The sequence below is a fragment of the Phaeoacremonium minimum genome (assembly GCF_000392275.1).
Source record: "Phaeoacremonium minimum UCRPA7 unplaced genomic scaffold PA7_03_scaffold_212, whole genome shotgun sequence".
NCBI lineage: Eukaryota > Fungi > Ascomycota > Sordariomycetes > Togniniales > Togniniaceae > Phaeoacremonium > Phaeoacremonium minimum.
This window is the reverse complement of record NW_006921118.1, coordinates 371,477-388,803: the sequence shown is the minus strand read 5'-3', so window position 1 is coordinate 388,803 and position 17,327 is coordinate 371,477. Positions and strand designations below refer to the sequence as shown.

The following is a 17,327-nucleotide window of genomic DNA, read 5'->3' as shown; positions in this document are numbered from 1 at the left end:
CTATCAGGATCATCCTATTCCATGGTATCGAATTGACAATTTTGATTTCACAGCACGAATCAAACATTAAAATTAGTTTTCATTCTGATTCAGAGGACCTTGCCGCAAGAGACAATGAATTAAAGAACAGCATATTTAGCTTTGGACAGCTTGGAGCTAATTTATTATTGCTATTGGTTCGAACAAACAATTCACAGGCACGAAATGTAGATCAAATGCATTCTATTTAATCACCTAAATAGAAAGTTTAAAAGGGATGAGGCATAAAACAGTTCAGTCAGCATGGGCTCTATGTTAGGATCAATTTTAGCAGTGCACTATTGATAATATTCAAGGTATGAGCTTGTTCTTTGCTGAACTACCATGGCTTCTGAGCCACCTGCCTACTGGAGTCACCCTAACGCCAAGAGATCTTCGCAAGCTACCTAAGTAAATCTGGCACTATGGCCTTTGTGAAGCACTCTGAATGGTTATGTGCATAACCAATCCCCGAAAGGCCCAAGCTCTTTGGTTGTTTACGTAGGTGTTTCCTATTTAGGAGTACCTGCCTTGGAATTCATATTCCGAAGCGCCATGAGCCTATCTCGCTCTCTTACATTACAATCAGCAGTCTCTTCCCTCTATAACATACATAGGTAGCCTCCTACATCTTCAGAGCAATCTCATCAGATTCGAATGATCGTCCTAGATACTCAGACGGAGATCGGAGCAGGGCATTCTGTTTGAAGCTGGTCAACATTCTAGCCACTCTCATCTTGCGAGAACACCCGCGTTTCCCTGCTTGAGGCCGTCGGAATCCGGAGTAGGTACTTTTTTTTTGTCCCCCCCATTTGTCGACTCATTCGTTTACCTTTCCCGATTTAGCGACCACAAATCGAATCAAACATCGTCTGTCTGGCAGCTACGACCATCTTGCAGTGAGTGACTTCTATTTTCTACCTATTGGGTTAGCTTATTCAATCTCGAGAACATATATTTTGCACTTACAGGACAATTACTAAAGTTCCTTAGGTATCTGATCGCCATGGCGGGTCGAGGCGTGTCTCCCATTCAACCCATCTACGAGTTCGATGACAACCGAGAATTCGATACCCGCCACCGGGTAGGCACCGAAAAAGAGTTCAGCAATGAGTCCAGTAATATTGAGGTGTTCAACAGCGAAAGATTCCAATTTCGGGCATGGGTAATTGCTAGCCTTGGCCGAAGCATCAAGAAATCCCACTGGTTGTTCCTCGTCGCTCCCGGCGACAAAACCGAGTGGCGATTGCCTCATCAAGGCGAGACTTGTCAGATCAAGCTCCTCAGCAAGACAGGCAGAACGGAGAAGTCAGATTGGTGCGTTGCTGAGCGCATAGAAAATCCTGGCGCAAGTCTCGGCCTTTCTGAGGAAGAATATCAGAGCTATTACGCCTTCAAGGTTTTTGCTCCTCACAATGCTCATATTCGACCAATGCTAGACGAAGAGGAGGGTGAGGACGCTGGACCTGCTCAAAAACCATTGAAGCTTTGGCCCAGTAAGGCCGTCCTGATCAATCTCTTACTCCATCTTTCAACAGCGACAATAAACGCAGAGCTTGGAGCCTTGAATACACTCGTCCACGACCACAAGAGAACCCGCACATTCAAGCAACAGGCGGCCTTCCAATACCTGATGAACTTCAAGAATCCAGCGTTCACTATCGACTTATTCTACCATTTCCCCCATCTGAAGGATTATATCAGCAACCCCCACGATCTGCCCCAGAAGTTGATTTCCTTTCTCCAGGGATTTGATGAGCACCAACGGATTGCATATCAACATCTTCTTGCTAAACTTCCTTGTGGCATCTGCATCATTCCCGGCGGCCCTGGTGCGGGCAAGACTCATTGGAATTTGATTCTTACTTGTGCCATCCAGTACGAAGATTTAGTGGTGCATGGACCTGAGAGCACAAACAAGCACGGCGCAAAAGTGCTGTATCTTCTCGATATCGACAAGCCTTTGTTGGATGACATAGCGAACAAGATGATGCGGCTGTACAAGGAACTTGGGTTAAAGAAGAAGGCGATCCGTTTACACTCCTGGCAGTATGGGAACCAGGGCCTGAACCCTCGTTTCCTGGACAACTTCATGATCATGGCACGCGTGAAGAGTTTTAAGCGCACTGGTCCTGCCACCGAGACCAACTGTATCGCTCCGACTCTTGAAGAAGCTGTTTGGGAATACTATGAACAGAATAAGGCCGGTAGATATTGCGATTTGGCGTATTATCTGGCCACGGCGCTGCGGTACGGAAAGCATACAGTGTATGAAAACTTCAAAACTCTGGTGAACGACCTCTACGTGGATACCTTGAATACGATTGACTTCATAGCCACGACTACTGTATCTGCCGCGACTCGCTTGGGCGGCTTCTTCAAGCCTGATATTGTAATCTTTGATGAGTCTCCGCAAGCAAGAGAGCTATCTACTTTGGTCGCCATCGCGAACTACGAGCCTTTAGCATGGATCCTCAGCGGTGATCACCGGCAAACAGGGCCGTTCGTTATCTCGGATGATCCTAGTGCTAATCCATTTGCGTCACAATTGCTGGTTTCTACCATGGAGCGAGCTCATCGTGCTGGGGCTACCAAATATTCTCTCTTAATCAACCACCGCGCCTTTGCTGGGCTCGAACGACTTGCCTCCAGCCTATTCTACAATAATGCGATGGTGTCTGGTCATAAAGAAGACGAATTGTTTCCCCCGACTGCCCGATATCTTCAGGTGTATCTCGAGCGCTTTATCAGTGGTCATAAGTGCCAGGAGCCACGAATAATCGTCTGGATGGACAATAGTGGAGAGATGCAGGAGGGCACTGGTTGGTACAACCAGGGACACATGACGTGGGTGATGCAGCGAGCGCTCGAGCTGCTGAAAGATTCCATGTTCCAGAGAATCGATAAACCCGAGCGTGGCACCATCTTGATAATCGTGCCGTATGTAGAAGCACTTCACCGTTACCAACAAGCCATCAAGCAGCTACAACTTGGCTTGCAGCAACAACTTAACGTCGACTCGCGGTTGGAGGTTCGGACAATCGATACGGCTCGGGGAAGTGAGGCGGATGTTGTCTTCCTTGACTTCGTTCGCCATCAAGGCACGGAGTCCGAGAATCATCCTCATCGTCTTTGCGTCGCGTTGACTCGAGCGAGACAGGCTGAGATTATCATGATGAATCCTGGAATGTGTACAAAGGGTCGCTCTTCCGTGCCCGCCGTGAATCTTACAAGAATCTGGAATCACAGTGCCAGGCTGGGTCAGATTGCGAGACTCCGCAGGAGAGGCTCCCCACTGATGGATAAGGAATGGAAGCCGCCGATCTTTCCACTTCCCCCTGGAACGCCGGGTATTGCCATTGACATTGACAGCGAGATCGTGGATGGCATGTCTAAAGAAGAGTTCCGCTTAACGAAACCAACGAGTCCTGCAAAGATGTCTCAAGTTCCACAAACACCAGTGGTCGAAGTATCCACACCAACCATAGCTACAGGCGCAATTCGAGAGTCCGATACAGCGGTGAAGCCTCTGCAGGAGGAAGGCCTGAACAAACCTGTCAAGGAGGCAGTATGGGAGGAAGCACTCATCGAGAGAGGATCAACCGAGAGACCGGTCGAGAGAGCACCAGTCGAAGAGGCGTTCATAGAGCAGACACCGAATACTTGTTCTTGGGCCGAGGACGAAGTATGCCGCTTGTTAGATGATCTCACGCGTATCGTTCCGGAGAGATCCCTCCAGGAAGAAGACACCAGTAATCTGCTCGGACACCTGACACGGACGGTTCAGGAGCCACACCTACTTCATGGGGATGCTCTCCGACTGGACAACACAGAACGCCCCATGGCGCCTGTCAATCTCCAAATTCCAGAGGAGCCCGTCACGAAAAATACAAAACGAATCATCGCTGAGAAAGACGCTCTGCCGTCTGGTAGCGATTGGTGGTAGGGCGTGGGTATGCATGGAGTTTTAGGAAAGATCATCCTGATCAATAGCTCAGATGACTATGTAGACTCGTCATATCGGGCTGTGTTGGTACTTGATACTCATGAGACACTGAGGGATATGTAGCTATATTCGAGGTAGTGTGTACCTCTGCGGAGGTGTACGCCGTGGATGTCAATGGACCTCCCTGGTTGTCACGCTGTGGTATTGTACATGAATAATGATCATAATAATCACGACCGCCTTTGACAAATCAATCTGGTCACACTAGCTGCCATGCCTTCCGAGCAGCCGAGGCGCCGCGAGGTGCATCATCATGTCTCTTTCTCTCCGCGATTTGACCAAATCGTGACAAATTCCTGATGTGATTGAGCGCCTAGACCATAACCCATTCTGGATCATCCTACGGAGGCATCATGGTCTGGGTTCGTGGTCAGGAGACATATGGCCAAGTGTATTGTAGATTGTGTCTCATCTCTGAACAGTCCGGCCCTTCGAGATCACTGGCAAGCGATGACATAACTCCTTTAGGAGAATCTGCTTTCTCCGCGGAAGGCGAAATGCTCTTGCAGCTGCGTTCCAATAGTCGACATTAAGATTATAGGAGATCACACTTTTCGATCACGAAGTCAGGCGTGACATAGTTTATGATCGTTATGTATTGGGAGTCTGGCCCGCGCTTAAGTTAGGTTGAGGCTCAGTCCGCTTCGGTCAGCCCGATAACCTTTCGGCGAGTAGTGCATTATGTGAAACAATTAGCGACCTGTGCCAACATAATCAACACACGCGAGAACTGCCTGCAGCGTGATGTGGCTGAGGCTTCGGTGGTGTTACACTTTCGTAGGCAGTATTGATGACATATGCGAAGGTGTAGCCGAAGATGGCTTTCGCGCGAGCCAAATGCAGTCGAGGGCGCGAGTCTGTACGAAAAAGCAACTCTCGAGTGTCGGCTGCGTCTTTAAAGGATTCATGTCTCCTCACCAAGAGAAGCACTCTCAAGTCTCGGAATCGGTGGGGTGTTCTAGCCAGATGAGCACCAGTTCGAATTGCTGGCCAGGCTTTTGCGATTGGGTGACGTCGACCGGAGCGCAGTCCGATGCCGAACCCAGTTGCACTCGAAACGGAGGTGTTCGAGTCAACTGCAGAGATCGACCAGCCTAAGATCTGTCAAGATGCTTGCTTCTCCCGGCTATCTGGGTCTAGATCTCAGCGGTAGCAGGGCTTGATACAAATTGTTTTAAGCGATGGTGGTGTGTGTTACTCTTGGTTTTGACGTCCAGCGGGCCGCTCCGTCCACTGATGACCATCGGAACACCGAATCGACAATCATGTGGAAACGTTCAACTACTAGGAACAATTCATGACTTAGGCAACTGGATGGTAAATTTCATTGATACATCTAGAGATAAGGATCCGGTAAAGGCCGTATCAGTGACTTCAATTTAAGACAAAGTTCTGCCGTGACACGGCAAGATAAGACCTGTCAACCACTTTAGGGGTCCACGGCAGGCAAGACACAGAGCTCATGACAGACGAGGCGAAAAAGGACGAAATGATTGAGCATGGGCAGAGAGGAAGAAAAGGGACCGCCTACGATCCTGAGACGATGGTGCTGATACAATGGCGGTTCCTAGGGATCGGGAGTGTCCCGGCACCCCGGTCGGCATTGAAGCTCATTGTGAACTCGGTTGCACACCTCGCCCTCGATGCGTATCCGTGGCAGCCTCACTGCGCAGATCGGAGCCGGTGAGGAACGGATGACAAGGATGGACTAGAAATTGGAACAGGTCTAAGGAAGAGCCACATGTCGGGAGGAGTCCTCCTGTGGCCTGTCGCAGGGCTTCGCAGACTGCAGGGAGCAGTGGCAAAAAGAGCAGAGGCACCCAATACAGTAACGAACCTGTGGTAGGTGTAGCAATTGGCAGCAACATCTTTAGCCAGTGGCTGCGAGATCGACCATGTCGCTACCATTGTTGGATACTTTTCTAATGACCACAGTTTCTATCATGTGTCCGTTGGCTATCCTTTGGCGTTTCTCATCGTGGCAACCCGGTCAACTTTGCTGACAGTATTCGCAACTGCAGGTAAAGTCTTTCTCATCTCAGGGGCATAATGTGTGGCTGCGGTTTCGTATCTGGCAATCGGGCAATCCAAGCTGTGAATGCCTTCATCCCCGCCGGTGCCCCAGTCGTCCCCTTGCCAAGCGTGCAAAAAAACAGGTTGGCTGAAAAAGTAAGGCGAGAAGGATGTATGCTTCACATGGGCTAAATGCAGTAAGGATGAGCAGCCGTAGAGTACTCTAGTCAGGGCAGATAAGCGACCGTTTTGGGGATCCAGGGTCCGGGCTCCAAGTCAGGAACGGTCAAAAATGGTCCCACGACGGCATCTGGGGTTTCCGGGGTCATGGAATGGAAAAGTGAGGCCCAAGATCGCGAATTTGCAGCAAATGCGTTGGACCGCGAAAAGGCATCTCGATCCATCCTATGCGGGCACTCGTCATCGGTCCCAGTGTTTTCTCACGTCGAATGCGTGCAGAGCGCGGGTTTCCCTTGTAGCTCTCCTGCACAGTCGCTGGTCCTGCAGATGGTCTCCGATGCTTGCATGGATGTCTCATCCCTAAGTAATCGGCGGCTTGACAGGCGCCAGGTTCCGGAAACAAGGGTCCAGTCCGTGCTTGTGCCTCGTCGTTAAGGTCGTGCTTCTCTTGGTGGTGCACCGGCAGCTTGGATCACAGGGTCCAAAGACCCCAGTTAACGAGTTTGTGGCTCTCGTTTGCTCTCACGATCCCCGTCTCTCGCCCTGTCCTATCAAGATGAGCGGCGAGGACCCAGAAATCAGCAGGAGCGAATCGAGGAGGGCGCGACTTCCCCATTCGTCATTTGGTCCCTGATTGAAGCTTGCCATCCACACGGTCGGAAAAGTGGGGCGATCGCTGGGCTTGACAGGGGTCTGAGCAGGGGTCTGTGAATCGTCATAGTAAACTCAACAACTCTCACTGTCATGGACTTTTACAAGCAACATATCGTCCACGATCCTAATTCCAAATCTCCACTTCATGTTCCGCTTCCCTGCGGACGAAGGGCAAGCTACCTGCCTGGCCGTCACAATGATCCAGCCCAGCACTCGCCTTGTCGCGTGTGGCGTTTTGGACCCATACGCGAGCTCTTCATCCCCGGCCAACACAGGACAAGGGAGCATGTATTTGAGAAAGCTCCTCTCTGCTCTCGATGCTTTTTCAGGAACATCAAAGCATCCGGCCTTTATAAACTAATTGTCCGATCCTGCGGACCGAGCCTATAGAGCCGAAAAGTCAAACAAATCTCTTCGAAAGCTTAAATCACCACCAATAAGAAGACTTCAGTCGATCAACTGTACTTTGTTTTCCGGTCTGGGTCTGGGTCTGGTTCTGATTTTGATTCATCCCATTGTCGCTTTCGTTGAGCTTTGTTTCCACACCTGTCCACTTGAGATTGGACCCTTAGTTTGATAAGCCCTTAAGCTTCACGGCTCGTCCCTTCCTTGACACCGTCTCTATCAATATCTGAGACAATGCCGACGGGCAACACGCTCATTTATCTGATACGTAAAGACCTACGTGTGTCTGACAACCCAATCTTCCATCATCTTGCGACCTCGACTGATCACGGCTTCACTCACTTGCTTCCTGTCTTTGTGTTCCCACCTCATCAGATAGAGGTATCGGGATTCATCAAAGATGGCAGCAAAAGCCCCTTTCCGGAGGCGAGAAGCCAGGTCGGAAAGTATTGGAGATGTGGACCGCATCGAGCAAAGTTCATCGGCGAATCGGTGTGGAACCTGAAGACCTCTCTGGAGTATCTTGAGAGCGGTCTTCTTCTACGCGTGGGCCTTCTGGGCAATGTGGTTCAGAATTTGATTGATGGACTACATCAAAAGCAGCTGAAAGTCGGCGCGGTTTGGGCAACAGGGCTTGAAGGTACTGAGGAGAAAGGAGACGAGGAGGCAGTCTCAACAATCTGTGAGAAGGAGGGAGTCGACTTCAAATTATGGGTTGACGAGAAGTATTTCATCGACGAGTAAGTGCTAGTGTATAGTCTGGCAAGAAGCGCAACTAAGTTGGTCAAACAGCCGAGACTTGGCCATCGAAAACTCTGGTGTTCTTCCTGATGTTTTCACGGAGTACCGTAAGAAGAGCGAACCATTGCGTGAAAAACCGCGCGCGACTCTTCCAAAGCCAGAGAAGGCATCTTTGCCGCCCATGATCCCAGAATCTGAGCTCCCTGCGCAAGAGGCGCCATTTGAGATACCCACAACATACGATGCTTTCGAAAAGGCAATCGTTGATCCCGTCAAGAACTTCGTACCTAATCCACCTCCCTTCCCGGAAAACACTGCGTCAGTTCATCCTTTTAAAGGAGGTGAGGATTCCTCCCATGAACGGCTGGCACATTTGCTGAAGTCGGAGGTCATGGTCAACTATAAGGACACTCGCAATGGCCTTTTGGGTAGAGATTTCAGTACGAAACTTTCTGCATTTCTTGCCCAAGGATGCATCACAGCCCGGCAAATCCACGAAGAGATGGCCAAATACGAGGACGGAAAAGACTCGGCTTATGAGAATGTGAAGGGCTACGGCGAAGGCGAGAATGATGGCACCAAAGCCGTGCGCTTTGAGCTATTATGGCGCGATTTTATGCGCTTGTGGACGCAGAAAGTCAAGTCGCGTCTATTCCGTCTCGAAGGTTACCGAAGACAAGAGCACTACAAAGATGGAGAACAGAAGCCGAAGTGGAAAACTGCAGATGAGAAACAAGCCCTTCCCGCACAAGAGCCAGGACCGGCAGAGGTGACTAAAATCCTCGAGAGGTTCAATGCTGGCACAACGGGTATGGGTTTTATCGATGCTTCACAACGGGAACTTATTCACAGTGGTTATACGTCTAACCGAGCACGCCAAAACGTGGCAAGTTTTCTTGCAAAACATCTTGGAATTGACTGGCGCTATGGTGCTGAGTGGTACGAGATGCTGCTAGTGGACTATGACGTCTCTTCGAATTGGGCAAACTGGCAGTATGTTGCTGGGGTTGGAAATGACCCACGCGGTCCGGATCGAATCTTCAATCCGGTAAAACAAGCGTTCGACTATGACAAAGAAGGTCTTTACGTCAAAGCTTGGGTACCGGAGGTTCGTAACCTGGAGAAGTTGGAAAATGTCTTTCAAGCATGGACCACGCCAGAGGAAGAACTCGAAAAAGCTGGGTTGGTTGGGAACGTGATGGTTACAGATCCGATCAAGCGAATCGAATTCTTCGTCGAAGGGAAGCCTAGAAGTTCAAAGCGTCCCTACGGTCGTAGACGGGGTAGTACGAGACGGCCACAGCAAGGCAATTCGCCGGAGGGGCAGTCCACCGGCGGTCAAAGCAGTGCTCCCGCTCAGCAGCCGACTGGGCCCCCTAGTGGCCCGAGTGGTGCGCCTCCTAATAGAGGTGGATATCCGAGGGGCGGTGGATATCGTGGAGGCTACCGTGGCAGAGGAGGTGGCGGTTATCGAGGGCGTGGGTACGGTGGTGGTCGAGGGGCATTCCGCGGTGGCTACATGGGACCCCCTCGACCTTCGTGGGCACCCCCTGCGAATGCGGGAGCTTAGAGCGATTTGTCCTCGTGGCATTTGTCCCGAAGTTCTTTGAACAGCTCAAAGTGGCTATTGAAATTGAAATCGCACGATACCACGCCATAGAACATATTGCTCAGATATTTTCTTATTCGCGGTTTGGATCTTGGGAACTGAATAGGGGTTCGGATACACTGGTTACGGCTGAATGGTTTGGATCTGCTTGCTATCTCGGAAAGCGGTGCCCAGCAGCACAGAGGATGGAGTTGGAATTGTAAAAGAGACCTTGGCATAATTCAAGCTTGCTATTGATGTAAGAATCAAACCACCAAACTCCATACCATGCTACTGCTTCAACATGCATATTTTTGACCACCACAATACCTATGATTTCAATGCCCACATAAATTATCCACCATTGCCAAGCTCTTGTCAAGCTATGTCCTATAGCCCGCTTGAATATTTACCATGTCTGCTGCGCCTTTAAGCCTCTCAGAATCCCTCCTTGATCGATGGCAGCTTATAGCCCTTTGGCGCGACAAAAAGCGCCTTCGCCTCGACGCACACCTTTCCGTTAGTGTTCTCCAGGCATCCCCTCACCCAGATCTTGCGCCCACTCTTACTGCGCTCCGTCTCGTCCGCCAGGTCGCCATCCAGCATCGGCAGCGCCCGCACGACGTAGAAGCCGTTGCTCAGCGTTGGCGCCAGATAGTTGAGCTCGAGGCGCGCCGTCACGCCCGTGCCGCCGGGCAGCCTCTGCGCCGCGCACCGCCCGCAGTTCTCGTCCAGGATCGTCGCAATCGTACCTCCGTGCACCACGCCCGGCCAGCCCGCCGTGCCCGGCCCGAACCACAGCACGGTGACTACCTCGCCAGTCGAGGCGTTGTGAAAGATTTGTTGGTATGCGCCCAAACCGCGCGATCCCGCAAGGGGCCCCGAAGTAAGCCGCTTCGTTAGGTGATCGGCGGGCAGGCCAGTGTAGGCAGGCCAGGACTCCCAAGCCGGGTCGGCGGAGAGGGATTTCACGACCGGCAGCTGTGCCGCTTGCGATCGAATGACTTCTATTGTGTATCCATCTTCCTTTGTGCCCGGTAGAGGCGGTGTCGGCGGGTCTAGGAGGAGGCGCACGGAGGAGCCGGCGGCGGTGCCGACAAGGAGGAAGATGAGGGCGGAGATGATGCGCCTGCGCGATCGGGGCTTCTTCGTTTGTTCAGCGGCTTCTGATACTTGCTGCTTCGCGGCGGCGCTGGGATCGAGGGCGGCGTCTTGAGCTTGCGATTGGTAGCGGCGCTGCTCCTGGATCATCTTGAGCGATGAGCCAAAGCCGTGAAAGCCCCGACTCGGTGGTTGGCTCAGCGCAAGGCGCGTTGCGACTTCATGCCATCGGAGAGCTGATGACTTAGATGCGAGTAGCTGCGATTGTGAGTTGACCGCCTGCAATTGAAACAGCTGCAGAAGCGGCCGATGTCGCACTGGGGGAGGCATGATGCTGTTGTTGTAGATAATTCGAAAATTGCGCGCTCATCGTGATGTGACACGATCCTCGGCAGAGTGGCTCGTTATATTGTCGGCCACGGCAGGCAAAATAACGTTATCCGCTAGCAGGGAGCCGTTGGGGCCGGGTCAATTCGGGGGCGCCCGGGCCATTATCCGGGTCACCTGGTGCCGCTGACTGACTCCAATATCGAGTTTCATGCATGGAGCCCGCTGTCAATTGCTTCGTCGACTGATCAAGGCCGAGACTGAGCGAAAATATCCCGACACAAAGTTTTGAAGTATCTCGTAAGAAACAGCATTCGTAGTAGAAATGCTTTCTGAACATTTGCCATTCGTAGAAGGTGGTCACGGCGTTTCAGCTGTTCCCAGGCGATTCGTTGACCCAAACGTAGCGTCCCTTCCAACCGTCTAAACTAAGTCCAAAAGGGAAATAAAAAGTATCTTGTACTGCCTCACACAGCGGAATGATTCGTGACTCAATAGGCTCCTACGCCGTAGGGTAATCTCGGAAGATAGTCTCGAATTCAAGTTTTGTTGCTTGAAAGGCCTCAGACTGCTAATAAGGACCCCGTGTCTTCTGGTAATCGGCTGTTGACTTTCTCTTTACCTGTCACAACATGACGGCTGAGTCAACTAACACCGACCTCTCCACCTAGACACCTGGTTAAGAGAACATGTTCGGAAGGGCGTCGGTTTCGTTGTCACTGAGTACCTCACGACACATCACCACAATGACTGCCCGGGACAGTCAAACGTTCGTGCTCCCTGACGGCCGTGTCCTGGGCTACGCCGAGTACGGTTTGCCCAATGGCTATCCAGTATTCTATTTCCACGGCTTCCCCACGTCGCGGCTCGAAGCTCGTGGGACCGACGCAATAGCTCGCCGCAAAGGCCTACGAATTATTGCTATTGACCGGCCAGGCTTTGGTCTCTCTACCTTTCAACCCCAGCGGCGGATCATAGATTGGCCTGCCGATGTTCAGGCTTGCGCTCATCATCTAGAACTGTCTAAGTTCGTTGTTTTAGGGGCATCTGGAGGTGGCCCTTACGCGCTGGCATGTGCTCATGCAATACCCCAAGAAACGCTATCGGGCGTTGGCCTCTTCGCCAGTGGGCCGCCGTGGGTGGCGGGCAGGCAGTACATGTCTCGCGCACGACGGATGCTTGCTACAGCAGTGACATATTGGCCGTCCGCAGTCCGGGTTGTCACCAACGTTGTAGTTGGGATGGCGAGATGGGTCGCGAATACCGGGCCAGTAGCCCGACGGGTCGATGCATGGATCGAGAGCCTAGACAAGAAAAAGGACGTCAAGGAAGAGGACGAGGTTGAGGAAGATGAACACCTGACGATAGCCCAGCGGCGAGAACGCCTATACCGAATGGGCTTTGAGGGTTTCGCGCAGGGCGCACGGGGCTTTGTGCACGAGACACAACTGCTTGTCGCTGACGACTGGGGATTCAAGTTCGAAGATGTGACTTATGACAAGGTCCACATATGGCATGGAGCAAAGGATACGTTTGCACCGGCGAGGATGATTAGGTACATGGCAGAGCGCTTACCTCACTGCGAATACAAGGAATATGAGAACGATAGCCACGTAACTCTTGGCGATCACCTCGAAGAGGCCTTGTCAGAGCTTGTGCCAGAAGAGTTGTCAGCAAAGCACGAAACTGTCCGGCACAGAAATACCGCTGTGTCTACCTAGACCAAGCGCGGGATGACGATTTGTAACAACAGAAGCCCACTCTGAACAATGTATAATAAATGAGACTTAGAATAGACAGTCTTATGTTAACGCCTGTCAATCTAGGTATTTCTTATTGAACATCGAGGCATCTTTAGCTGTCCGACATGCCTCCCTCCTTTGCCGGCTCTTTTGCTGCTGCAATCGGCTTGACAAACTTAGCCTTGACTCCCCTGAAGAGCTTGTCGGCCAGAAGCTTTTGAACAATTGGCTGTGAGTTGTGCTCATCAAATGCCTTCCGTCCCTTATACCTCTCAAAGAAATGGAAGATGTTGGGATCATCAGGATCCCTTCCCAAGCAGTAATACACTATTCCAGTCTCAAACTGCGAGAGCCTGGTTGTTTCCGCATAGACGGCTTCTAGAGCGTCAGCGTGCTCTGGGTACGCATAAACCTGAAGGTAGGATTAAAAACTGCGACTGAGACCATTTGACGACACGGAAAAGATCAATATACCGTCCCATATACGCAGAACTCTTCGTCGGGGATTGGTGGGAGCTCGGTCAGAAAGCCTTCGAACTCGTTCGCCATTTTACTTGCAATATAAGTGTTAGGTGCCGGACCTCTGGAAAATAAATCGTTGGTTGAAGATTCAGATCAAGTAAGAGCTAGGAGCTAGAAGCTTGAATCCAACTTTCGAGACACTTCAGATCCTAGATTGGAAGAAGAGCTGAAGACATGTTCTAAGATTTATTCCCAGCGGCGTGCTTAGCCATTTGTGGTAGGTGCTTAGCTATGTGAGACCTGCACACCTAACGGCTTTAGGTAATCTGACATAGAGACTCTGAGATAGATAAGTTATTAAGTAGACAATGCTGTTCACTCTTTCTCTCTTTTTTTACCTTGATCACCGGCTGATTACTTTTTGCGACCCGCGATGCACCGTATTCTGTCCCATTGCGCTTGGCAACCAAAGTCGCATCTAACCTGTAGCATAGAGTGTCTTCGGCAAAAACATTTTCTGTGGTGTCCTTGATATGACAAAGTCGACCACATCGATAAAACATGGTTCAGGCCCTTGATTCAGATATACTCTTTCAGCTCTGACCTCTATGAACGGGAAGGGCACCTTATTCAGTGTCCAGCTGTTAGAAGGATATTCATGAGTCGGCATGGTACGAAGCTTTGGACTGCTCACACTGGAGATGGGATCCCAGCGAGCAAATGTCCAACTTGAATCCTGTCGCCACAGGGAGTCTATCGACACGAGTGAACTTTTCGCAGGCGACAACGCCTCCTTTGAATCGAAAATGCGGGTCGATCTTGTGACACAGCCATGTCTCAGAAGAATTGGGGACGGAGGTGAGTACCTGGGCACCCCTAAAGTGATTGTGAAGGGGAGTATAGTATGTATTGAGGCAGATAATAGGTAAAGATCAACAATTGCTGATGGCGCAAGCTCTTACATCTCGACGACGCTCAGTAGGATAGTGTTTCCAGTTCCGCTGATTGCAGTCAACAGTGGCCAAACCTCGGCTCGCAAATATGATACTGCTTGTCAATATGACTCGAGCTTCCTATGATTGCGCACTCAAAAAATTCCCTCTCTAACAGCTACAGCAGGATGCAGACCAGCAAGAGCAACCATTTCTTCTACACTCATTCTGAAGAGGGAAGCATTGACATTGGTAAATTTCCTAGCGGCAGCAAGCGCTTGATGGTGACATTCACATGGACCTAAGCTCCGAATATATGTGTATCTTGCCCTCCTATTGAATATCCAGACATTTCAAAAAGTGGTCGTCTCAAATCAAGGCATATATATTCTCACTTCACAATGCCAAGCCCTTTGCCCCCCTTGTCCAGCGATAGAGTGACAGCGCTCTCCTTCGCGCCTTATGCTCCTCCCATTCCGTAGGGCTAGAGCCTCGAACACTATACAAAGTCGATCGCAATACTTTCCTGAAGTTTTTCTGGTCAATGCATGTTAGCAGGGTCTCTCTCAATTGCATAAAAGTAGTGGCACACCTGGAACTCGGTGCTGAGAGTCACTACGCAGACCTCGTGCGCCCTGATAATCGTCTCGCACGCCTGCTCAACGGATTGATTCGGACCTAGCTGGGGCATCCTATCCGCGAACAGCAGTAGAATGAAGCTCCCATGTAATAAGTAAATGCCAAATAGGTACGGCATAAACGTAAGCTCGGGGTCAAACTTGAGAATGCTCGACACGGCCTGTGATGCGGCAATAGCGTGCGATGCGCAGTCATTGAACCTTGTCGAGGTGATCCAGTCGTCATCATCATCTAACATGCTGATCGCATCCCATTTGCCGTGGAGAAGAACGTGGAGCACGTGCAAGATATGTGTACTGTAAGCCATCACGAGCTGCAGCCTGGAGCGATCTCGCGGCCGATTTCTCGGCGGTGGCAGCGTAGAGGTCGGAGTCGTCTGCAGAGGCAGACCGGTGACAAGATCTTTGATGCTCGGTCCGTTACTGTAGTCTCCAATATCGGCCTCTCTACGTAAATTCTCTATGCTTGCTTCGCAATTCGCAAGAAGGTCTCCAATAACAACCACGGAGTGTGAGTCATCCAGGCCACCGAGACGCGGATGTTGTCGTCGGTGGTGGACTTCAATAATGTCTCCAAGAATGGCCATAAGCGGCAGAAAGTATTCGAAAAACCCTGTGCCAGTGATAGTGGTAGGTGGTCCTAGTACTCGGGCAGGGAGGTCTTTTGGAGGTATTGTGTCTAGGCTTTCCCAGACGGCTTCGGGTAAAGGGGCTGCCACGACATTAGTCTTACAGCACAACAAGATCCTCCTAGAGTTAGGTCTCACCATAAATTTCACAGTATGAATCGGGTATACAGAGGACAGCGTTGAAAGACAAAGCAAGATGACGATCCAAGCAATAAATTAGCCAAAATACACGCCGCCTCTCCTCTCTAGCCTCGGAGTTGGCGATTGAGGTGCCGTCTTGGTCTCTCCGGCAAGAGCACAGAGGATTAGCGCAAGGAGAGACAGATGCCGAGCAACGCTCATCTTCTCTATTCAGCTTCAAGGACGTTGCGAGCCGAATTGCCTTGCTCCACCACTTGAAGCAGTCGCTCTTGAAGTCACCACCGGATACGGCAATGGACAGAAGAATGAAAGTCAGGACATCATCAATGACACCGGCTGGCTCATTCGTTTCCGTGGTGCTTGGAAGGGCTGAAGCGTAAGCAAAGTGAGGTTGAGGCTGTTCACTCTCAATCCGAAGACCACCTAGCATAAGTTAGTACATACGAGACGCAGGCTGTTACGAAGTTCATACCATGGATCCTTCTCCAACGATCAGGGTCTCTATCTGAGATCAATGTGGTTGCTAGCTCATAAAGCGCGTTACATATCTTAGATCGAGATCCTGGGACGTGCAACAAGACAATGTCTGCTGTTTGCGCTGAGCACCAAAGCATAGTGGCAAGGAGAGCAGGAGTAGTCGGCCGAGGTTGGGTTGGATGCAGTAGAGATTTTCTCCTGAACAATCGGGTGAGAATATAGGGGGATGCACAGCGGAAGAGCGAGCTGCCTGGCTCCGTGAGGTAAACATCGAGAAGGTCGCAAGCTACAGAAGCCGGGATGATATCCCTTATGTATGGCAGCACTGGGTCCAGGCATCTGTACCGACAATCTGCAGATGGTGCTTTGTACAGGGAATTCACTCCCCGGAGCTCAGGTATAGAGCCTTCACGGCCATTTGAAGTGGAGAAAGAAGTACGGTCCGTCGGCCTCACAGCATGGTTGTTGCTGAAAGATTGTCTTTCGTGGGAGTTCGAAGCTTGGTGGCCTAGGATGCCATTGGCGGGAGAAGGATAGCCCACACTATCATCGGACACAAGGGCCTCTTCATTCGCGCGGGATATGGTTGCCATACGTCCTGGGCTATCATGTGGCCTCCGGATGACTTGAGGTTCTCCTACTGGGTCCAATAGGGAGGCAAGTTGTAGGTTCGTGTGATTCCCGTTGAATCCAGGAGAAGGTAGGTAGTTGCCCGAGTTTGACGGCGCACCAGTCGGTTGTGGCCCGATCACGGGCCCTGTAGGGCTATTCTCATCACTAAATCGTGGACGACCGAAAGCAGACGACTCGCTGTCTCTGTGGCGCCCTTGAGGCTGTGAGAAGGAAAGACGAGGAAGCTGTACATCAGGAGACACCAGCGGCGGCGAAGGAGATGCTGGGCCAAGCTGATGGACCTTGTTCCCTTGGTTGGCGGACTGGCTTGCCTCTGATTGGGCGGAAGAGTTGATCATGTTCGTGGGCACGCGGCCCCTTTTCTTAATCTCTCGCTCATAGCGACATGTGTAGCCATAGTCTAGATCTGTGTAAGAGACGTCACACGACAATGGAGCGGATAGTAAGGAGCAGCTCAGGAACGTGAGTACAACACATCATGGAACACCAAAACATGTGCCTTGACATTATATGATGCGTATCTAGAATTTTTGGAGTTGTGGGAGCCAAGGCTTAAAGAGATAAAGCGAGAGAGCCGCTACATACCTTCACACCGACGGCTATTCAGAAGTGACGAGTCTGTTAGCGCGACGCGCCCAAG

The 17,327-nt window shown here is 51.0% G+C and overlaps 3 protein-coding genes across 3 annotated transcripts; 2 read left to right on the top strand and 1 right to left on the bottom strand.

Moving 5' to 3' along the window:
• Positions 1-1,024: 1,024 nt before the first annotated feature.
• UCRPA7_2882 (putative nonsense-mediated mrna decay protein 1 protein) lies at positions 1,025-3,964 on the top strand (the record flags this gene model as incomplete). The annotated part of the gene is made up of 1 exon (XM_007915395.1): positions 1,025-3,964. The coding sequence occupies one exon, from the start codon at positions 1,025-1,027 to the stop codon at positions 3,962-3,964; it is 2,940 nt and encodes a 979-aa protein (XP_007913586.1).
• Positions 3,965-7,510: 3,546 nt separating this feature from the next.
• Positions 7,511-9,759, top strand: UCRPA7_2881 (putative cryptochrome dash protein; the record flags this gene model as incomplete). Its single annotated transcript, XM_007915434.1, has 3 exons — positions 7,511-8,016; positions 8,069-9,125; positions 9,733-9,759. The coding sequence occupies 3 exons, from the start codon at positions 7,511-7,513 to the stop codon at positions 9,757-9,759; spliced, it is 1,590 nt and encodes a 529-aa protein (XP_007913625.1).
• Positions 9,760-10,043: 284 nt separating this feature from the next.
• Positions 10,044-10,856, bottom strand: UCRPA7_2880 (putative thioesterase family protein; the record flags this gene model as incomplete). The annotated part of the gene is made up of 1 exon (XM_007915431.1): positions 10,044-10,856. One exon carries the CDS (start codon positions 10,854-10,856, stop codon positions 10,044-10,046), a length of 813 nt encoding a protein of 270 aa, XP_007913622.1.
• Between the last annotated feature and the right edge of the window lie 6,471 nt (positions 10,857-17,327).